Source organism: Leuresthes tenuis, unplaced genomic scaffold (assembly GCF_036924035.1).
Source record: "Leuresthes tenuis unplaced genomic scaffold, fLeuTen1.0.hap1 SCAF_6, whole genome shotgun sequence".
Taxonomy (NCBI): Eukaryota; Metazoa; Chordata; class Actinopteri; order Atheriniformes; family Atherinopsidae; genus Leuresthes; species Leuresthes tenuis.
In genome coordinates this window covers 7,276,894-7,301,000 of record NW_027325360.1, presented here as the reverse complement: position 1 = coordinate 7,301,000, position 24,107 = coordinate 7,276,894, and the positions used below count along the sequence as shown (strand labels likewise).

The 24,107-nt window shown below is 41.2% G+C and overlaps 1 protein-coding gene across 3 annotated transcripts in view; it reads left to right on the top strand.

The window, feature by feature from the left end:
* The first annotated feature begins 287 nt into the window (after nucleotides 1-287).
* Nucleotides 288-24,107, top strand: part of dapk1 (death-associated protein kinase 1) — a 66,575-nt gene continuing 42,755 nt past the window's right edge. Inside the window, exons 1-2 of one of the 3 annotated variants that reach the window (XM_072387353.1) lie at nucleotides 288-440; nucleotides 1,139-1,347. In XM_072387353.1, coding sequence (XP_072243454.1) covers nucleotides 1,286-1,347 — 62 coding nt within the window. In that variant the 5' untranslated portion in view covers nucleotides 288-440; nucleotides 1,139-1,285. Of the gene's footprint in view, nucleotides 441-579; nucleotides 995-1,015; nucleotides 1,348-24,107 lie in introns of those variants that run through there. The other 2 variants (XM_072387355.1, XM_072387354.1) reach the window with 2 other exon arrangements.

Here is a 24,107-nt window from a genome sequence, read left to right as displayed (position 1 = left end):
TCCAAAGCAGTTCCTCCAACCGGTGCACAGATGCGGCTTTTACTGCACGCAAAAAGACGGATATTTTAGCTTTTCTTGCGAAACTCCCTTTGTCCTGGCATTTTGGATAGCTAATAATCCCCTCTTTTCGTTTGGTTTAATGTGAAGGAACAAAAATACTCTCTGTGATTTCCATTTGCAATAATCTTGTGTTTGCATTTTCAAATAAATTATATTACGTGAAGTACCTACGCCGCTGATAAAGTCGCTCCAACATATATACTGCGGTTTCCCATAGACTTGAACACAGCGTCCGGACCACACTGCCTCACATTGTTAACGTTGATTTCTCCCGTTCAAGCCAGCATTTTGTCTTCCGTGAGCCAAACCTGGGGCACAGCCTCACGCAAAACGCATGAAATATCGGCAACATTTGGCAGCTGGGGACACACCGGCGTACCGTAAGCTACTTTACAGTGTTTTCATACAAATTTGTCTCAGTTTTAAGATTAAGAAAGATACAGAGGTCGCAAAAACGTACCAGCAATCGTTTATGTTCATTTTTCAGACTGCAATTTAATATAATGTAACTGGGGCGTGATATTAATTTAGGAGCCGCTAAAGGGTTTGGCGCTTGGACTATTATTCTATTTTTTTTCATGGGGTTTTGAGTAATTTTCTTTCGCAGTTGAACAGGGTTAGACACCTGTCCGGGTGTTCCCGTGTCATTTAAAAGGTAGCGTAGCGATATGACTTTACGGAGCAGTCATTTTCCTTGCAGGACTCAAAGGAGGAGGAGTAGCTTAGCGTGTTTCCCATGGCTACACCAAGCTTTCAGGGGGTTGTTTGCATTCATGTCCAGCCGCTGGTGACATATTATGGTTGCATTCCTTTTATATTTCAAACAGACGGTCACCTCAGCTGAGTAATTTAAACAGGTGACCGCGGAAAAGAATAGAAAGTGTAGGGACTGGGAGGAAAGATCCGCTCCGGGAGTCGTGACGTCGCCCAAGAGGTGCGGGTTCATCCCTCAGCCAGTTTGGAGTCCTTTTGTTGACTAAACGCCCACCTTTTCCTCTGCCGCTCTGGAGATTTATAATAATGGTCAAACGGTTTTGCTTTTTGTCCCCTTTTTGATCGTCTTCACACGGCTTGGAAGCCCTAGTATGAGGAGGACTGGTGGCCGCAACCCTTCCCAAACCAGAGGCTGCTGGTAGGGATGGTGCCGCTGTGAAGAGCCGGTGTGCCGTGTCGGAGGAAAAGCCTGTGGTTTGGGGAAGCAAGAGGACGGGAGTGCCTGGACATCATGACTGTTTTCAACCCAGAAAATGTTGAGGAATTTTATGAAATTGGAGACGAGCTGGGGAGGTAAGTTTTGCCGAGCTCATTCTGGGTGCGTTTAAACTTTCCTTTCTTTTTATGGCTGAAACTTTTTTTTCTTTTCTTTAATAAATGTTGCCTGTCTATACGGTGTTCAGAACGTGCATGTACATGCAGTGTTCGTGCATGTATCAAATAAGGATGCATCCACATGCACTGTGCCAGGGGAGAGTCGTCAGGACATGCATCCCCCACAGTGAGTGCATCTGATAGGCTTTGATTAATGCAGCCTATAATGCATTGTTGTCAGTGATGAACAGTTTAGTATTCTAGTCTGCTCCCGGAGATTTATTGCAGGAAGGTAGACTGATGTTATCACTAAGCCACTTTACACCATAGCAGAGCCTGATTTTACTGGATTCAACGCAACTGTCAGCAACAATATGAAAATCTCTGCACATCTTGTTGCAATGAAATGTTCTGCGGAGAAAACTTGGCATTCACATGGATGTAACTGCACTCGTCACCAACCCAGACGTGTTTTTGCAGAACAGTCGGACCACCTATATGGCAAAAAGCACTTCCTGAGAGTAGCAGCCTCCCCCAGCAGGACGGCAGTGAGCCTCACAGACTAAAAAGAACACAACAAAGAGTGTTCACCTGGCCTCCAAACTTCCCAGATGGCCATCTGATTAGATCTGAGGCAGACACGAGGGCTGAAGTGACAAATTGGGACTTTTGTTCTGGTTGTTTTGTCAGAAAAGATGCTTAGATTAAAGGGTGAAGAGTAATTGTGTCCTGTTTGTCAAAACAGGGGACTGTTTTACTACGTAATAATAATAGTCAGCGATATTAGTTATAACTAAAGCAAACGAGTGGATTGCAGATTCCTTCTCTTCTGTTACTAACTTGGAAAAGGATCCCTGTGAGTTTCTGGTTAACAAAATGAGACATGTAGTCAGTGCTGGTAATAATCAACCTGTTGTTCCCTGCTCTCCTGGCCCTCTCTGGCAAGCTGCTTCTCCATTTTACATTCACCTTCCTGCACTGTGGGGGAGAGCCGATGCTGCTCTCACTGCCTCGCCATACTACTCCGGTAAAAGAGACGACTGGTGAGCTTTACGTAATGGGATTGAGTTCCTGGCTGTGTGAGTGTGATAGCCTTATTTAGGCACTGCTCCAGCACCTTGATCTGATCTCTGTTGTGGTTTGATTAGGAGAGTGGAGAATTTCAGTCAGGGTTTCTGGTGTACATACAGTAATGTGAAAAAGATAAATATAACCTTAGGAGAACAACAGACAACCCAATACACCATGTCATTATTTATTTAACAGAAGCTAATCCAAAATGGAAAAGGTATGTGTACTTAGTAAATCCTCACTATTTCCATGGGAATTAAAGGTTAGGGCAAGTAGCAGCGATGTGCACCTCTTATAAAAGCAGAAGCTTTGTCAGTTTGCTGCTCTGGAGCATTCAGGTGTGTGTTAACACTATGCCAAGGACAAAAGACATCCGCAATGATCTTAGAGTAGCAATTGTTGCTGCCCATCAATCTGGGAAAGGTTATAAGGCCATTTCCAAACAATCCTTGGCCTATCACTCTACAGTGAGAAAGATCTGTCACAAGTGGAAATCATCTAAGAGTATGGCTTGTTTGGAAGGGTTGCAGCAGAAAGCCTCTTCTCTCTAAAAAGAACATGGCAGCTCAGCTTAGGTTTGTAACCAAACCAAAGAAAACCAAACACAGCATATCAGCACAAAAACCTCATACCAGCTGTCAAGCACGGTGGTGGAGGGCTGATGATTTGGGCTTGTTCAGCAGCCACAGGACCTGGACACCTTGAGTCGACCATGAACTCATACCAAAGTATATGGTTCAGTTATCCTAAGCACAGCGGCAGATCTATAACGGACAGTTGGAGGAAAATAATCAGTGTTGCAATGGTCCAGTCAAAGTCCAGACCTCAACCAACGATTACTTCAAGTTACTGCTGCTGAAGGTGGTTCTACAACAATCTTTTTTTTTTTTTCACAGCATGATGTGTAGGACATTGGCACTGGAGGAAACTGTGCCATCTCTTACACGTAGATATTGTGCAGTAATTTTTAGTTGTTAAGGATTCTGATTGTTTTAATAGAGTCATCATTTACTTATCTAAGAAAAATGAACTTTTCCACTCTGTAATGAAATCATGTTTACACCTGGCTGTTTGAAGTGCTCTCCAGTGGAGAAACTGGAAGGATTGAATTTCTTTATTACAAATACAGAAAATATTTAGTGTCAGCCTATTTTAAATTTGCATCTGATATTCTCATGAATAAAATTCAATACTGTATTTGAGGAAAACTTGATTTGCATTGGCTCTGACAGACGGATGCCTTGCCTGCAGCTGGAACCAGCCACTCAGCTTTAGTCATACAAGAGATTTATATCAACTTTAACTTCTCTTATCCCAGTGAGACCAACTCTTCTGAAACCTTAGGAATGCATTGGTATTCTCTGTTCTCTTAATCTGCTAATGATGCTGCTTAAAAATGTCCTAATTGTGGAAGTCATACATTTACAGCCCACAAGATGAAATTACAGGTTTGTGACAATTTTATTTGAGGAATCTTTGCCGGAGCTGACTTGGAACAGAGATGCCCCCCCCCCCCCCCCCCCCCCCCCCCCAAAAAAAAAAACAAACTTCACAGAAAAAAGACTATGATCATGCAGAGTTTACAAACGTCTTTTCAGTATTGTTTATTTTGCTGTAACTTGGACGACCTTTTGCATAAACCAGTTTATTAATAATGAAAGCTGGTCTTTCTGTCCATTGGCAACATGACATTGGCAACTATAAAGCTGAGCATGGATGAATACAGAGAACTTGTTGATCCTGTATACTGTATTCCAGGCCTGATTTAGGCCAGCTTTGGATCAAGGCCCATTTGGGTTGCCAAAATAGGGAAATGGGAAATCACCCAAGCAGCCAAGTGACTTAATTCTGACACTGATCCTGTCTGTTTAGGAGCTGCATGGCAAAACTAGTGTTTGGTAAAGCCAAGCATCTAACCTTCATCAGGGCAAAACCAAAGTAGGCATGCAAGCAGTATAATGAGGAGGAAACTGTGATGTAATACAGCTGTAGAAGCAACTATATACAGCCAAAAGAATGGGATTTTAGGCTGTTTTATTTTGTTTGCCCCTTCACACACACTTTGCAGCCAAATTAATAGTGCAAATAATGTTTTTTTTTTTAGACTTGCATGATTTCGTCTGAAAGTGGAATCACTGTTAAAGCCTCTCCAAGAGTGCTCCTTCATGTTATTTATGTATGACCAGTGGCGTACCAAAGGTTTTAGACGTACAGAAGGCAACTCGGAGAGTTCTCTGAATGACACTCGCAGAATGAAGTGGCATTCAGAGAATGAGTGCTGTCACAGTGTGTTAGCTGTTGAGCCTCCAGACGATGCATAAGGTTGTTACGTGCAGAGCTGCTGTGAAGAAAGTGTGTCAGTTCCAGGCAAATACCTCAGTGGTTGATTTTATCCCTTTGAATTCTGTTATTTTGGTCTGTATTCTGCCTGCCTGGTGAAGGGCCCCCGACAGAAATTGCCACCGCTGCCGGTCCTCTATAAACCGTTTGAAGTGCTGCTGACCACATCTCTGCTCAGTAGATTTCTGTAATAGTATCACAAATTGGCAAGAAATTCTCACTTAATACTTCAGATCAGCAGGGAATAACTGAAGACATCACAGCTCCTGGCATCTCAAAGGGTCTCCCACTCAATGCCTCCTCAAAGTGGTGATTAGGCAGAGGATGAAGTGTTGTTGTAGCATTTAAAGGTTTAATGGTGGTGGCTCGGTATGCGGCTGTCAGACAGGAAGGATAAAAATCACTCCTGTTTATCACTGGGCTCTCAGGCTTTAAGTGTGTTCTGTTCTATAGTTGAGAAACATTGCGCATAATCTGTATCGTTTTAGCTTTTCCAAGCTGAGAATTTGCTGCACTCCCAGTTTTGTGTCATTGATTTGGGAGTCTGGGAAACTGTGATGAGTGTTTTTGCTGTAGTTCTTTAAAATGAATCAAACGATGAATCGATTAGCTGAGCAGTAAACTCACCTTGTAATAAAAATAAATGTTTGCTTCACCACCAATTTATTCTTATTTTAAGCGATGCCTTTACAGAAAAAAACTCTTAAGTCAAAACCAAATAAATAAAAGTCTAAAATGCCCAAGTAGCTCTCAGGTGACCAGCTCATGTTGTGTGGGGGAAGAGGAAAATCTAGGACACCATGCAGCCTCATAGCCAAGAGGTAGATTTCATAAAGCAAGATTTAATGAGAATGCAGAGAGAAGTTTATGACTGCATAGCTGTTAAAAGAAGTGAATCGTTACATCGAATGTAAACGTCACTGACTGGCTGATATCTGATCTGTCGTACAAGGCCAGAAGTAGTCTAGAATATCATGAAACCTTTATTTTGTTCTAACCATGGTATTTAGGATTACCTCTAAGTGGCATCCAGCATGAGGAAACTGATGACTTCAGTTTTCTTCTTCAGTTTATATGACGGCTCCATTTACTCAGCCTCTTTCTGCCAGATGTGTAAAGAGAAGAATGACATTAGCTGAGTATTGAATCCATTTCATATGTGCCCTCCATCTGCTTCACGGGGCAGTTTTACACTTTGCATGTCTTTGCACTGCTCTGCCACTATCATTAGTCTACATTAATCGGGCTGCTGTCTGGCTCTCCCGTCTCTTGCATCTATGATGAGTGTGTGTCTGTGTGTGTTTTCCACTCGGGGAGGGAGGAAAAGGGTGTATTTCTGCAATGCAAGAAATTAAACTAACAGGCATTAAGTCTGCGTTTGGGTTATTATTCTGCAAAGAGACCAATTTCCATGAATACAAAATAGGATTATGTGCACAACATCCACATGTGTTCTGCTATTAAACAGCGATATACAGTAGATTTTTTTAAATCTTGACTTCTGTGCCCTCAAGCTGTCGGTAGTCTTCATGGAGGCGATTGAAAATATGAATTTCAGCAAGCTGTGACATCCTTTTTCGAACATGCAGACAGTGCCCCGGCTACTGACCTAGATTTACCCCCACCCTTGGTTACATTATTGGGTGGTGGGGCAGTCTGGGTAGCAAGGGGGGCCTTGATGTAGCCTGTCACTCATCCACCCCACTCCACCCGCTCTGTCTCAGCAGAATCCTTGTACTGTCCTTGTACCATTAAACATCTTTGATTTTGGGCAGTTTATGATGATGATAATGGGGAAATAGAAAAATATGATGGATGCTGTGCCCAGTTTGGATGAAATGGTTGTAATCTGTACAGTTTTTCTTCTTATTAGATTATGGCTGTTGAGTGTTGGAGCCACGAAGAGACGGATGTAACACAGATTGATCTTAACTTTTACACACTTGCAGAGTGTTTATTAGGCGTCCTGTAGCACACAGCCGGTTTTACATTTTTGCTGTGACGCACTTGAAATGAAAAGCCATCAGTGGAGACAATGCATTGGAGAGGTTATAGAAGAGGATTGATTGGCAACGAGATCTCTGAAGGATACTGTGCAGAAACAACCTGATGATGAGCCTTAGTAACTCAGATCATGAAGTCAAACAAATACTTGTTTCCTTGCTTTCCACCTTCCTGCATGCATTAACATTTCAGTCTTTTCGCTTACACACTTGTCTGCAACACTGAATACAAAAGCACACTGAGCTGCACATTTTCCTGCAGAAGTAAGGAAATAATGACTCAGAAGCATGATAAGATTCCTGTGACCTCGAGATCGTCGTGAAAGACAGATTTGGAAAAAAAACAAGAAACGTTACAGCTGAGAACATAACTGTACTTGTTTTAGTTTCGACTCAGTAAAGAGGAAGATGTGCCAGCAGACAGAAGCCCAGCAGGGATCAGGCCTGAGGTCAGAATTTCTATTGTTTCTCACTGAAAACCACCTGTCCGTTCTGGTATGGATGACTTGATATTTCTCTATGTTTCCAGTCAGACACGTCAAACTGTGGTCAGCTCACAAGACAAGCTGAAACCGGACTCGGAATGTCCTCCAGGAACGTAATGAGTTGCTTTCAATTAATCTCTGCAGTTAATGGAGGATAATTGTGTCGGCAGATAAATGGCTGGTTTTTGACAGTTTGTGTGACTGTGTGTGTATTTGGGGTTTGTTGACAGTCGATGAGGAGCTTCAAGCCTTTGTGGTCAGTTAGGAGACAACTGTAGGCAGTCGGGCAGGGCAATAGGCGACTCGTCTGGGAAAGACACCGTTCTCTTCTGCTCATTCCAGTTATTTTTTGCAGTTCTGCTAAAACACACAAGTCATTTTCCCCTGCAGTTAGTGATAATGAACCAAGTTATTGCTTAAGCGTTACCTGCTGTCCACATGAAGGCTTTTCTTTTCTCTCAGTAGGTCAGACTGGTTTAAACTTCAACAGCTTATCTAGGAAAAAAAGTATTTTGTTTTAAAGGCCAGTTGTATAGGATCTGTACTGCATTCACAATCCTCCCATCAGTGTGTTATCATCTTGTGTTTTTTAGGAAACATTTACTCTCATTTTACTTGCATCAAGGACACATCCTTGGCAAGATGTGGCACTCAGGACTGTGTGAGGCCACATTTCCTGAACAAACATGAAGCAGTTTCAGTATTACAGCATTATTCAACTAGAATATTCTATTATCATGTACTAGAATATATACAATAGTAAATAATCCCAAAAATCTCTGTAGTTTTACTCTTAAAAGAAAAGAAAAACATCTTTGCTGGCTGTTTTGTTAGTCGGTTTGCACCAGTGATTACTTGAAACCTTTCGAGCACCATATCCTTATCCATCGAGAGGATTAAATGTCATTGTTGAAAAATAGTCAGCAGGCTTATAGTATAACTATTATAAACATCGTTGGATAAACTCAGCCTCATTTGGCTCAATCCAGCGGTACAAAGAAGCCTGTGACACTGCAGGCCCAAAACTACATGAAAGCATTGATTTGTTCATTACGGTATAAGTTAGAGATGTGGTGATCGATCTGCCGCTGGCAGGAGTGGGATGGCCTTCAACTTGAGCGACCAGATTTTGTGCCAGCTGCAACACCACATTCTTGCACCAAAGAAGCTTTGCACACAGAACAGGTTGATCCCGTTGATGGACTACATTATCCCCCTTTTAATTCCAATACTTTGTGAATTTTAAAGTGATTTAAGATTTTTGTCAGTGGTGTGTGGACATGCACTACATTATGTTCTGTTTTGATCCCCTTTCACTCTGTGGTGTCTCCTTCGGTAGTCGTCTTTGCCTTTTGTTTTTGTGTTTTTGTGTTTGTATGTTCTGTAACGGCTTGCAGTGGCATCATCTTTTGGCATGTGCCGTGTGCATGTCGTTTGTTGTTCCGAGTTTCCTTGGCTGTTGTCGTGCTCGCACAATCTACCTTATTTGGTTTCCATGACAGATCTGTCCTGCCCCGTATCCTTCTGTTTGTCATATCAGTCATCATTTAATATTTAAAAGTCATCATCTCCCTGCCTTTATGGAGATTGTCTGTCTCATAACAACTAGATCATATCAGCACATTGTGTCTTTGCAAAACTTACAAAACCAGTGTGCACATCAGCTGACTTACCCTGAGTCATGACAGTTGGCCACCTTGAAATCTGCTGAATGTCAGTTTCACCAGGCATATAGGGGCCCTGTGTAGAAAGCAAGCGCAAAATAAAACAGGATATGATAGACGGACCAGCTGAAGCACCAGCAGCTCCCCTCTTCACCTCCTGCTACCATCTCCCTGGTTGTCAGAACAAGTCTTGCACCTCTTTCAATTTGTATGCTCAGCCTGAGTTCTAGTTGGCTTAATAATTAGTCTTTTGTTTCCTTCTTTTAAACAAAGTTAGCACATTAGTGTCAAACAAGACAATATATCAGATTGAGTTTAAAATCCCACTCCAGCAGTTGATGAGCTTCACCTACATCTCTGTATCTCAGCACTTCTGGCTCTGCAGAACTCACTCTGCTAAGCTCACATTATACAGAACAAACAGCAATAGTTGTCACTCAATTAGCACCAGAACCATGTGCTTATCGCAAAAGATGTAGTAAGCACTTGCATAAAATTCCTCTTCAGCAACACACTGGTGAAGCTACACGGGCGTCTCTGCCCGGGGAGGAGAGAGTCACAAGTCAAGTCATTCTTAGTTCAGTTTTTAGCATAGTTCTAGCTCAGTTAGCTGCGTTTTAATGTGTTTAGACTCTGAAATATGCCTCTCAATTTTAACTAACACATCATATGGGTTGATTTGTGCACATTTGCTTTTAAGGATTTAAATGGGATATATTAGGTAAAACTTACTTAGTTAATACAGTAAAAACAGAAAAAAAAACCCACAATGCTGACACCCCCCCAGGACAACTATATCATTATAGACATTTTAGGGTTCTTTAGGGTTTATTTATGTGTTCATTTACTAGTTTAGCAGTAGGTAACACTGACATACACTAACTTCTCAGGAGTTATGGCTGTTACTTTTCAAAGAATGATTGTTATGCCATTACTTTAATTAAATGCTTTGTAGTTGTTCTAGTTGACAGTCGCATTCTGTAATTCAATTAACCCGCAGCTGTGTTGATGAGGTGTTTTCAGCACAACGTCAGTCCAATCCTCTCGTTGCCTACAGTAAATGCCATTTATCTCTCTTGATCTGTTCACATTGCATTATCGGTGTGTTTTTAGTAAGATGTGGGTCTCCGAGTAAAATTTTTACGTTGTGTTAATATGTTTTAACGCAGTATTAATGGTAAATATGCATTACTACAAGTTAAGCTGTGGACATCTCCAGCTTTGACCAATACTGTTGATGAGAAAGCTTTGTTTACTGGCTTCTGTTGCTAACTTATAGCGCTATACTGCAAAAGAATTTACCTCTCACTTCGAACTGGAGTCAGACGCTGAAAAACTCCAAGAGCTCCTTCTTGTTTAGTGTCTGACTACGGTTCAGATTTATGTAGCATCTTTGTTCTGCCGGGACGGTCACTTTCTGATTGCAAATTTTCTTCCCCCCAAACTCAGTGCGGTTACATGAGTGCCATCGGATCGGATTAATGGCTAAATTACAATAAGTTTGAGTTATTCAGTTCATGTAGACACCTCAATCTGACAAGAAATCGAATCGGATCGGGTTACTTGCAATCGAATTAAGAACCCGCGATAACTCAATCCAAATGCCCACTTGAACGTGCATGGAGACAGCAGTGGATCGGATCGAGTGTTCTGTGCATGCTCGAGATTTTTTTCCCGCGATCGTCACCCGGAAGTCGAAGGAGACGATATTACTGTTGTTGTTGCCGGCTCATCACAAATGTAGAGGGACGGAGCTTCATCTTGCTCTTCCTGAAGTGGCTCTATTAGCGATAGTTGAAATGGGTACAGCGCTACCTATGTACTGCAGTATTGCATGCTTTGTGCCAGTGATTCGATTCATTCACCGCCATATATCCAAGGATAATTACCCTCAGATAAGGAGCATAACCCAACTATAGCTAATCGAGTTAATCTATCATATAAACCCGCTGACAGTCTCCTCAGCAGTTTACATGGTAAGGAGAAGCCACCTTTCTCAAGAACAATCCAGACAAAAGGGGTTAAATAGTTGCTTACTTGTCCTGAACCACACCCCTCAGTCTCCATCTCTGGTCTCAGGAGAGATAGAAAAGTACTAGTGAGCTGAAGCCAAGTGAAATTTTCTCATATATTTGAGTAAAACCTTACTAAATGGTATAATATGTTTCCTTTAAGCTTCATGCATTGAAAACTAACCCTTAACATAAACAGAGCTAATTTACTGCTCTGGGCAGCCAATCAGAGTGGTCTCTCTCATTGACAGACACATGTTGTATTGATGTTTATACACCAAGACAAGATGTTGCCCCCTCAGAGTGAGCATGAAAGATATGTGAGAGCTTTAAAGCTCATCAGTGCAACGATTTTCCTGCTGTTATCTCTACATAACTTGTTTTTAGGAACTCAAGCAAGCTTTTAAATGGTAAATTAACTGTATTTATGTTGCGTTTAGTTGACCACTCAAAAGGCACATTCACCCATTCTCACACACCCTCATACACAACTTCTTAGTCTCTACAGTGTTACAAGCTATGCAGTACTTTTTCTATCACACACATGCACACACCGATGGCTGCATCGGAGACAGACTTCAGTATGTGGTCCGGGGATCAAAGCAGATTCTCTCTGTGCACCAGTGTGATGATATCTACACACCTATGTTGATCTTTGAGTCTACACGCCTTCTCTGTTGTAAGTTACAGCTAAAAGACCTTCTGGGATCATAATAACACAGTAGGTGTTGTTTTGGCCTTGACAGTGATAATGTTAGAAGACCATGGTTGCTGTAGGTCATAAGGACTGAGGATGGTAAAAGAAACCTTTTACCTCTTTTTACCCTTGAGTACAATGTGTCCATTGTTTGTTCCGCCTTAAAACATTGGAGCTGGGGGAGGTGAATGACATTCCTCTGACAAGTTGAATGGCTTTTCACTGCAGCTACAAGACAAGGGCAAACATTGCCAGCCTCTCATTTAGCCTACTGTCAGTGGTGCTGCACAAATGTCTGTTTGAGGCTCCTCTGTTTTCAGTCAGTAATCTTTTTTGTTTATGATCATCGTACTTTGTGTTACTGAGATTGTCGTAACTGTCTTTGCTTACATTCAAAACCGATGAACTTGTGATTCTACAAATTATTACAAATGCAAGTGGCTGTTAGCTATGCAGTAATGATCAAGTCCTACCTGGAGCTCTGATGAGTTGTGGTTGTTAAAGGAAGAATTTTAGCACCCATGTACTCTAGTCATGTCATGACTATATTGCAGGTAGTTTTCTGTGGCCGTGTCATCATTACGAGTAGATAACTGAACAGGACATGATGATAAAACTAATAAATACACATAAACACACACGCACAATTAACACTCACTCAGGATTATCTACCACACTCTTCCTTCCTATAACCGGCACTGGTTCCTCTGCTCAGTCTCTGAATCCTGTTGCCGTGGTAACCCTTCCGCTGTACACAATGGCATGGTGGTTGCATAATGTTTTTCTGCTGGTGCAGCTTGTGGCCCACACTACCACTGAGTGGGAAGAGAGTACTCCAGGTCTGCCTCCCACACTTCACTCCATGCTAATGAAAAGCTTGGCCTCACCGGGGAGTTTTCACACTGAATCATATCGGACAGCAGAGAGCCTCGGAGCCTGCTGGTTGCTGCCAGGTTGCAAAGGCTCCATCCTTTTGACCCCCCCCCCCCCCCCCCCCCCCCCAATCACTGGTCAAACTGCTAAGGATGTGACACCTAAAGATGATATTCATGCCTGTTCCTGGTTGGCCTCAACAAGCTGTTGAAATAATTGAAGCTGGCATGAAAACTACACGAAACTAATGAAAATCTGTCTTTTCAATTAAGTTTGAATGAATAAAGCCCTCTAAGTGAAGCATTGACATAACTTTTCGCAGCTTTAGCTCAGTTGTTCAAAGATTTGGGAAGATTGCAACAGTCCAACACCAAAATACGACTGTTTTCTGTCACATGTCAGTTGAGAGACTTGCAGTAAAAATGACAGAATGACTGCAAGTTAATTTCAGCTGTAATCATTCGTCAATCTGGCCCAGCTTTTAAAGTGCAGGAGGGGCACTTTTTTTTTCTCTAGAACTTGTCAGCATTGTGTAGTTTCTGTTCTGTTTTTATCTGCTCTGTCGTCTATGCTGATCATTTCCTTCAGCACATAAATACCCAACGAGTGTCAGATGTAGGAGATCTGCTCAGAGCTGTATCAACTGTAGCTCTACAGGAAAAGACTGACGTGAATTTGGACTCTAACAAAAGATGATATGCAGTGCACTGGGACTTTATTCATCCCCCATGAGCCAAAGACAATTTAATTAAGTAGAGAAGCAGGACTATAATTGAAGTGAACAGGCAGATTTAAAGGGACACATCCCAGGAAAACAGACTCCTTGTTTTGTTTTTTCCCTCTTTATGGAATATGGATGGGAAGGAAGCATGACCCATATTTTCGGGGGTATGTTGGTGGGGGGGGGGGTGGCTTTGTCATTGTGTAATAGCTTCTAACAATGACAGAACTTTTAATGGGAATTAGTTGAATTGAACCTGCTTCGAATAACAAGTGGAAAATGACATTGATTTAAGCTGTTTTCCACTTTTGCAATTTGACTGTTCTTTCTCTCACTTGTAGTCGCTCAGTTTTTTGTTCTTCTAAGTGCGAGGCAATTTGGCATTGATGCAGTGATTTTTATCCCCGTTTCATGTTCATTTCAGATTCTGAAAGGCAACATGCACCACTGGGCAGCACTTCCAGGCTTTAATAGATTTATGTTCTGTTTTTAAAACACTTCGGTCCTTTCTTGCATGATGAAAAGTTAAACTCATAAACAAGTAGTGGAAATTCTGGTGTCTTTCTGTGTGTAAATGCTCATTTATTATTAAGATTAAGACTTTATTGTCATGTAGATACACGAAATACACAAAATTACTCCTCCGCTTTTGACCCATCCAGGTTGGCACCTGTTGACATGCACATGCACAGGGTCACACACTCATGGAGGCGGATGCCATAAACTGGAGCGGTGGGTAGCCACCATGACGTTCAAAGCCGTCTGTCCTTTGGCCTCACGTTTCCCTGTATGTAGTAGTTGTAGTGGGGTTGGTCATTTTCTCGATTCGCCGATTCGCTTCAACTTGTTCTTGAAAAATCTTTTGAAACAGTTTGCACCACAATTCATTCTTTTTAAACCGTATTTTTATGTATTCGCAGGAACTGTTGACTTATATAATAATAACAAATGCGCCTCCTCAAGATGTTGCTGTTAATCATATCACAATCAAATGCTCCCTTGCCTTCGCTTATCTGGTTTTCTGTGTGATAATTTGGCTTTATGGTACATATGTATACACAACAAGCATACCACTCTTTTACTGCACTCTGGTGATGACTGATCCCATCAGCCAATCGCTGGCCACCATAAAAGCTGCTGTGTCACAAAGCTGATGGGTAACACGACCAGATTACAGCACCTCACTTTTATCTCATGGCTGCATTGTCCAGCTTAAATAGAGACACATATTTAATGCTGTGTAATTCACTTAGCCATTACCCCAACGTTTGTTAATAAGTTGTAGAGTAGACATAATGGGCAGATATTAAGCACCATAGACTAGGTATTTAATGAGAATGTTACAGGGATCAGTTGTGTATAGAAGCAGGAGGGCACACTGGGATGCTAAAATATGAAACTGGTAGATAGATTTATGTCAGTATTCTGGAGTGAGAGTGTGGAGAATCGCACAAAGAAACAAATGAATTGTTTTGTTGGTGTGTTAAGTTAATCACTGTTACATTAGTGTGTAAAATACCAATGTGGATGTGATGGAACAAAATGAAATGGGAGAGCTGCTTTGTAAGTTTTATTAAGTTTTTATAATATTGACTCTTTTAGTTCAATGTGATGATAGAGAGCTGTTTTAAATTAATTGAATGCAGCAGTTAGTATCTAGAATGAATTAATATTAATTTACCAGTGAATGGTCCCGCTGCTCTATAACTGCAGGACATGTGAATACTTACAGCTTTGTCTTGTCATATGTCAGCGTACTGCTCACAACTCGCTCTGGGGCCAGAAAAACAAACATGTTAAACAACGTTGCATGTGCTCATATCATATGACTACACCAACATGAACAACACGCACCAAAAAAATGCAACCACACAAATTTGCTCTGTGATCTACAACAAAGGACGCCAAACTGTAGGTGAGATCGCACTCATTGTGTTCCCACTCCTGTGTCATCTTCCATCAGCCCATGTACGTGCATATCAGATTTGACAGAGAGGCTTTGTGTGTGCCCTCCTGGAGCTCTGCAGGCCTGCCTGCTATTGTACTTAACACTTCAGCTTTTCAGCACCCTCTCCTATTTCACTGTAGTAGAAAAACAGAGCCAATCGATAGCTGACTCAGAGTAGTGTAAAAGAGATGATACACAATGTAGTATTGGCCACAGTAGCACAAGGACATTGCTGCTCGGTTTACTTTCTTTTTTTTTCCATGCATGTCCATATCCTGCAGCATTGTGGCGTGAAAGAATCTCTCAAAAAATACAATGTAAACAACGCTGGAGAGATGGATTATATTCCTACCAGTGTAGACTTTAATGCATAGATGGATTAGGACGGGATTGAGGCCAGTTATTAGACGGATTTTTGTCATATTCCTTTTTTGTCTAGTTAGAATTATGTATGTTTTGGATTATTCTGCAATATCTGCTGCTGCCCAGACGAGCTTAAGTCCCGTCGTTGACAGGCCTGGTCATGCTCTGTCTGACTGGAGAAATGCTTCAGCTGCTGAGATCAGCTGGGATTTTCTTCATGTCAGTTTCAGGAATGCAGATGCATGAAAGTCTTAAGGAGATCTTTATTTGACAGCTGTGAAAATGTTGTTTTTCTTGGCAGGTAGGTGTGTTTGTGTGTGTGAGAGAGACGACTTGAACTTTAGACTGGGCTTTTTTATCACCTCATTCCCCTAGAGAAGGCTGCCTTTTGAGCACAACCCCGTTTCTACTTATGAAGTTTGAAAGTCATATTTAGATAAGAACTGCATATTTTGCACATTTTATGATAAAATGGTGTCATTTAGAACATTTAACAGTTACAATTCAGACAGACCAGATACAGGTCTGGTTTCTCTCAACAATATACATTATCACTGGACATTTTGTGTCATAATATTTTCATTATCATTTAGTAATTATCTTTTTGTGGTTCAGTTGTTTCTGGTCTGATGATTTTGTAATATCTCGCTGTCTGAAATTTAGGTTAGACAGTCACATTGTTCACTTTGTTTTCTGTGGAAAAAACAGAGGCTATTTATATGTTGTTTCAAAGAAAGGACTATATTGTCTATTTGACACACATCCTTTCTGTACAAAATGAATTGATGTGACCCGAGTTTTGATATAACCAGAATTTCATGAGCTTAATGCTGCTGTTTTCTTTGAGTTTCCCTTTTTCGTGTCCATTAAATAACTGCTGAATGCTCACTCGATTGGCAAGTAAGCTTCAAGGTTCTTTCTCCATTCACGGTGACGTTCCATCTTGTCGAAATGTTACACAACATTCATCACAAAGTGCAGAAGAGCCACAGCTGTTTCTCCCTCTGGGTGCGACCATTTTTCCCATGAGAGTTTGAAGTGTTAAAAATAATGTCAGTGATAAGAAAACTGGCCTGTTTTATCCACTGCATCTCGCACATTTGCCACGTTTGTGTTGCATTGTGCTGTATTATGTGGTGTGCTTGTTGCCATCAATTGTATTCTCTTTCCACTCTCACTTCTCTGAATCTTGTTTACAAAGCCTTTCTGCTGCTCATTACCACTGAACATTGTTCATTCCAGTGCAGCCTCATCTTGATGGGGCCAGGCTTCCAGTCTGAGCAGCAGCTTCTAACGAAGACCCGATGGTCATCCAGGCGGGGCAGCACACATCTGACAGCTCACTAGTGGCCTACGCTCAGTCTGCTCACTGCTTACATAGTGCACACAAGACTCAGCACAGCCACAAGTATAGTTTTAAGCTGTCATATTTGAACCAGAACCCCTGCCAACAGTAGGTAGAGACAGTTTTTGGGGCACCTAGTTGTTTTTTTCTCTTAAATTGGTAATTAAGTTTATAAGAAAAGGTGAAAATATTCCTGAAAATATCCTTAGTCTTGCAGTCACATCACCAAACATGTTTTATTGTCTAACAGTTCAAAATCAGAAGAAGTTCTGTTTATTGTTTAGCTTAAAAAAGATTAACAGAACCTAAGTTTGGTTTAATTTTCTTTTTTTATACTCGTATTGGTATTTCAAGTTATTCAGCACGTCTGCTGGTTATTTATCTATGTACAGTATGAATAATCGTTCAGTGTTTTCTTTTTATTTTCTTTAAGCTGCAAGGTTGTCCAAATGATGCCTCTTTACAGCTCATGCCCTGAAGCATCTGTTTACAGGACATATTCAATCAAATTGACTGTTTGGCTGATCTGATGCTGTTAGTTTGGCTGTTTGCATGCAAACCGAGTGAAATCACATCTGTATTAAGCAGCAGAGCATTACGTCTTCCTGCGTATAGCAAACCTGACTTATTAGTTGTTTGATTTGGAGAACTGAACTGTTTGAGATGGACCTGCTGCATCTAGGCTGGAAGAGGCATGCTGCAAGACATCTGTTTGCAGTTCAGTAACCATGATATCTTTCCACAGAAAGATAGCTCTCGCCATCAGAATTAAGTTATGTAAGGCTCTGCATGTAATGCATTGTCACCCACCCAGGCAGCTCTGGTAGACACAAACGACCATCTCCTCTGCCAGCTCCATTCCTCTCACCCCCTTCCCTCCAGTCACTTTAGAGAAACAAGTAGGCCAAAAGTGGAAAGCCTTGTCTGTGCTTCAAGCACAACAAAGCGAGCTAAGCAATTTGATCCTTCAGACTATCTGAGGTTTTGCTTTTTATCTGAGGGGGTGAGCTGCTCTTGGAAAAACACCCTCCCTGCCTCTGTTTGTCAGTGATTCCCAGGGAGGCATTTCTTCTATGTCTGCTCATTATTTCAGCCCTATCTCTGTGCTTATTCAGCAGCAGTTGTGCAAGTCAGTGTTCTCTCTGCATATCCCTTGAGGATGAGAGGGATTTCCTTGCTAGTCTATGCCAGTAAGGAAACATATGGAGTCCATCATACAAGGGGAGTACACGACATTAATGCCTACAATTTGTAGAAGATGAAACTCTACGAAGGAAAGTCTGTTTGATTTTCAAGGCAGCATTTGGTTCTGTTTTCTCTCCTGTACCTCCCCAAGGGAAGAGAGCTCAGTTGAACTGCTGCCATTTTTCCTTGTTTGTATGTGTGCAGCTGGTGTTGTTGATGAAGGGTGGGCTCACTTTCCCCTCTTTAGTGCTTACAGTGGGAGAGCGTTGGAAAAAACAGGAGCGCAGGGCTTTAGTTTGAGTCTGGTGGATGCAGTTTCCCTCACACACGTTTTAGCTTTATTATTATATCCTTTTAACACATGGTGCTTCAGATTGATGGTGATGGAAATGTTTCCATGTTTTATTCAGATTTCTGTGATTTGGTGGGGGGGGGGGCTTTGTTGTTCAGATTCATGAATGCAAATGGCTCCTGAACATTTTCATGCTGGGTTTTTAACTCCAACCAGTCGTACTTAAAAGATTTGAACAAAAGCAATGTTGCAAAAGTTGTGAGCACTGAGCTTAAGAGTGTAATTCTTCCATGTGTGTTAACCCAACCCAAGAAGAGATGAGGCCACTATTTAGCTTCCTCCCTTCATGAAGCAATCACCCAAAGCCACTCTTCTGCTTTACTACAAGTCTGACAATTGACACTGACAATTAACATGAAAGTCTGTGTAGTAAAGTCATGATGTTCACTATACGGCATTAATGCACTGAAATGTATATATTATCTTCGTGTGCCAAATAGAATTCTCAAAAACTCTGCACCAATGTTGAGACATGGGTTGTCTTGAGTTAAATTGGGGTGAAGTGGCTTGGATTTGTATGCACAAAGCTTCACTTGTATTTAAACGTCTGACACAATAAGAGTACTAACAAAATATCACAGAATATTTACAGGTGCCTGATCAGTTTCTTTCTTTTATGTCCAGAGATTTTGTTTGCTGAATTGCTTTCTATCTGTTCCTTAAAGCCTTCTCATCCAAAAGCACCATAGTATGTTTTTATGAATGTTTTGTGTCACTGGGGAAAATAAAAGATGTAGATGAAAACATATGGATTCAGCAGTGCTGCACGTAGGAATTTGATGTGAAAAAGAGTGACAGGATGTCTTCAGAACACAGATGGTGTAAACGTCTTATTTAGGACGAACAAGGAAAACCCAGCTGATTTCCTGTCATTGATGTTGCACCAAGTCCCCACAACTTCCCAGATTTTCCTCTGCAGAAGTGTCAGCTGTGGAAGGTTTTGAGAGGATGATGCTGATGGCTGTTAGACTGAGTTGATCTTCTGGGTTGTCAGTGTTTCCAGATGTTGGTAACGGCTTTCTAACTTTTCCAGTTTTTATACTTCATTATCTCATGTGAAGACTTGTCAAACTGTTAACTTCCAATTAACTTTCTGTTCATCTAGATGTCTTTTAGTCTAAGAAATCCTGTGTAATTTACAAGCCTAAGTTTGCTGCACATTTATAACTAAAATGATTTGCTTTAACGCACCCAAAGACGAAGCATTAATGTGTTGTGGTTTCACCCAGTTAGAGATGTGTGTAACAGTTGCTCAGTCATTGTGTGCGTTTTGGTGTATATATGTATTATATCACATGCACAGCATGTGAACAACAGCCCTCCTTTTCTGTCTGTTTCTGTGTAAGGAACAGATCAGATCCCGATGTCTGTACCTAATATCTGCACAGAGCCCTGAGTGACAGAGTCTTGAGCAACAATAGGTTGAGGCCAGACTGAGTGGGGGTGGAAGTGTTATTAGCATGAGAAAGCCCTCATCCTCAGCGCTGTTTTCCTCCTCACATTGTCTGCTTCACGTCTCTGGCTCAGTCACAGGACAAGTCACTTCCTGAAAGAGCAATCATTCCTCTTACTTCAGTTTCTCAACCTTTTAGCAATAGCTGAAGTGTGCAACTTTCCTGGCAGCATCAACATCTCACCATAGTTGTCTTCCCTAAATGTGCAGACAAAGCTGCTCACTAACCCCCCTTTTTATGATCAGAATTGATCATCTACGAGGTCTGATCGAGTCTCGTCAGGAAACCAGAGACGTTGGCCACTGGTTCAGGGTTGGATTTTGTAGCAGTAAACTCTCTATTCTTCAGCAGAGTTGGAGAGTAACTCTACATTAATGTCCAAACATGTTTAAAAGTGCTGCCCCGTAACAATGCGGAATATGGCACATATTTTTCCATTGGATGAATGCGTAATGGCACAGAGTCTGATGTTGGAAGCCAAAAATCCTTGTTTTCCAGTTCACAGATAAACGTTGCAGTCAGAATAGGTGAAAAATTTCACCCCGAGAAGTTTGGTTTTACTCCCTAAAGCTGCATTTGCATGTGGTCGATAGTTGCAAACACTTAGAAAAATCTGTAGCTACCAAAAACCCATTTTAATGTGTACAAGGCCTAAGATTGCTGCTTCTTAGTGTAAGGTCAACAATTCTGCTATTATGTGGTGATACTCAAAGCATTTTCTAAACATTTGTTTCACTATATAACAAACATTTGACATGGATATTCTTGTGTGATTCTGCAGTCCACACTCACACCAGTGCCACATTATAGAGTCAGTCTACTGAACTTACGTCTACCTACACCATCTTATTTTGGTCCTCATTGTACAAATCGGAGAGAACAAAAGAAAGTTGCATTGTAATTTTAGGTCAAACCATCTAATGTAATTAGAAACGCTGGAATTAGTGGAGTCACTCACAGAAAATGAACTGTGGTGAACGTGAGCTGAATGAGCTGCAAACAAGCTGATGTATTTTACTGTTGCCGTGTAGTCACCGCCTCACATTTTACAGGGATGAGCAGCTTATCTTTTTTTCAAATTCTTTGTCTTTATTAAACCCAGAAGTAGCGGAAATAATTAAGCCATGTTTTAGTTGTTCTCTGCTTTTTTTGATGTAAATAAAAACTGAATGCAGTGATTTACAAGTCATTCAGCCCCGTATGCAGTGCCTTTGGTTGAATGGGGGCGCTCATTCTGAATTTGATGCCAAGCTGATTCAGCATATTTGCCTCTTTTCTGTTTTCTTTACATTTTACACACAAAGCAAAGATCACCTGATCTACTGCATGGATTTCTCACCTGTGTCAGGAAAAACAAAATCCTCTCAAGAAGACAGAAATCTGAAAATTTCTCACATATTTGAAGCTGGAATCGGAGAGAAAATTGAGATTTTGCAGAAAATTCAACTTTGCTTTTAGACAATACTGTTTGCTGAAGCTATAGGTCAGAACAGAGGGGTGTTTTTGTCTCTTATGCTTTTCCATTTTAGATTAGCTGTCCCTCATTTCTTTCTTCCTTTAAAGCTCTGAAGCTGGCAGTGTTAGTAGTCTGGATCTTGCATTTACTCATCAAATACTGAGACATTGTAGATTAAGGATTAGTGAGAGAAACATACGTATAGCTAAATAAATACAGTGCTTTCACATAATTGTGATGCTGTAGTCTTGGCAGATCTGTGGGAGTTGGATGACAGTGCAGGGCTCTCACTTCATTGTGGCCATCTTTTTGGGCCAAGGCAACGAAAGCTGTTGCCAGAGGAGCTTTTCTGTTGCAAATCTGTGTAAAAATCTGACTGTGGAAATCTGAAAAATAAGACCGAATGTGGCACAGTCTCTAATTTTCTCTCACTCCTCTTTCTCTCACCCCTACCCCCTTGTTCTCTTCCTCCCTCTGTGGGTGTTTGGTACACTAAGTGCTTCATGATTGCCGGGGCTTTGAGGAGGCACAGTCGGCGGAGGCGTCAACAGCCCTCATCCAAGTGTCCTTGCTTCCCCAAGTGGTTTTTCTGGCAGTGTTTTGGTCGAGTGACAGTGGAGTCAGCGTTGTCCTGTCACATAGTAGCGTTCAATAACAACGCTGCATGGCAACGTGATGGTAGAATTTCCATAACAGCGCCTGTGTTGTTTATACATAAAGTAATTTGTCATGCTGAAATGGCCCACCACATTTGGACTGCCTTAACAGTAAAAGTGCTCTTTTAGCAGTCCATCTGCACACTTATCATTTGTCATTCCACTTGACTTTGACCATTTTTGTATCTGCAGCCTGTTGACACCAAACTACAGATGGATCTGAAGGGACACAACACGTTCACAGGGAGACATGATGTTATGATGTGAATGCACAGAAACTTTTGTTGGTTTCCAAATCATTACGGTCACAATTAGACGTGTAAACAGTCTTCATAACTGGTTGTTTTGTAAAACTAACCGGTGAGCTCCAACATGTTTGTTACAGCAAAGATACTATGCATCTTCAGTTAAGAAACTTAACTTTCTTTAAAGGTATTTAATGTGAGTTACTTCTTAATTGGAATTTTAAAATGAATGGACATGGTAGTTTCCAAAGTATGTTTGTAAATGTATTATATATAGGGCTGGGCGATATGGGGAAAAAGTCATATCACGATATTTAAAAAAAATATATATATCTGTCGATATCGATATATATCGGGTCCATAACTTTTAGCATCCACCTGAACCCCTTATTTTCCACTGTGGTTATTGGTAGCATGTCTTTTGCAATACAATAAGCTACTGCATTTGTGATATCACGGCGTCTCTTAGATTTTTTATTTTTTTTGTCATATGCTGGATAAAGCAGACTCTGTGGTCTTCTGTTGCTGCTGCACAGGCGTTGTTATTGGGGGAGGATTAGCACTTGTTCCGGGCTGTGCTTGTAAAAGTTTACGTTCTCCGTGCTGAAACAGGTGACGAAAAAGATTAGCGGTATTCCCTGTCTTTGTCGGAACATGTGCTCGACATAGTTTGCAGTGCACACTACAATGTTACGTGTCAGACATCAAAAAACCAAAATACCTCCACACCACCGAACTTTTTGGGCCCTTCTTATCAACAATGTCATCCCTTACACCTTGGGCTGTGTCTTCTGTCGTTTCTTCCGGGGGAGCACTAATTTTCTTTTTTTTTACGTCTGCTGCAGCACAAACACGCCACGGCCAGCTGCTGGCACGGCTCTATTCCAGCCACGTGATTGGTTCAGCGTGGTGCAACTCTTGTTGTCATTGGCTATTTGTTTTGTCTGTCAAAAGATGGACGAATGTAATCTATCAAAAAGGATACTGACCAGGTGTCGTATCTCTGTCGAGGAAAAGCTATTCCTCGAAAGTTAGCGTTTTGTATAGCCAAACCCTAATTATATATGAAGCCTGTTTAAATGAAATTTTTATGACATGTCACATGAAGCTTAATCGAGGAGTAGAGTCTGCTTTGTACGTCAGGTATCTGTAGTCCTCTTCCATCATAGAAATAGCATTTGGCTTATTTCAAGTAGGGACAAATGATGAGATTTGTTTGTTTCCAAGGATTCGACATTGACATGCCAAACATTACAAAATGCTGATATTTAATCATAACCTTGTTTTTATGAATAATTAAAGTGGTGAAGCTCTCTTTATAGTCGAGTGTGTGGAGTTTTGGAATGATACTTGGATGTTTGTCAGCTGTGTTGAAGCTGTGCTGAGCTGTGATTCTTATCAGCGTGCTGCTGACTCTGAAAGCTGTGCAGTTTGGCTGTAATTAACACACTGTTGTCAAACTGATTATGAGATGCTGCTGAAGGTGAAAGCGGGGCTTGTTTTTGTATCTTACTCTGCAGGAATGCATGGCTACTCTTTTCTTTTACTGGAGTTTCACTCGGCTCACTTTTCTGCCTTTACATTAGAAGCATTGTATGGCATCAAAACATTTGCAAACTGTATGAGATATAACCGAGGAGTCAGTCATTTTCTTGATGTAACACTAAACTTTTCATGTTTATGTAAGTGGGAAATGCCTTCGTGGGTTTGCATAATGTTGCCCTGATGTTGAATTTAATCCATATGTGTCTTAATTCAGTGTTTGTTAGTACCTCTTTTTTCAGTTGATGTCTGCCATGATTCATCAGCCACTTATTTATTAAAGCTGTTTCTGATCAACACTTTTCACGCCTCATATTCCCGCCCACT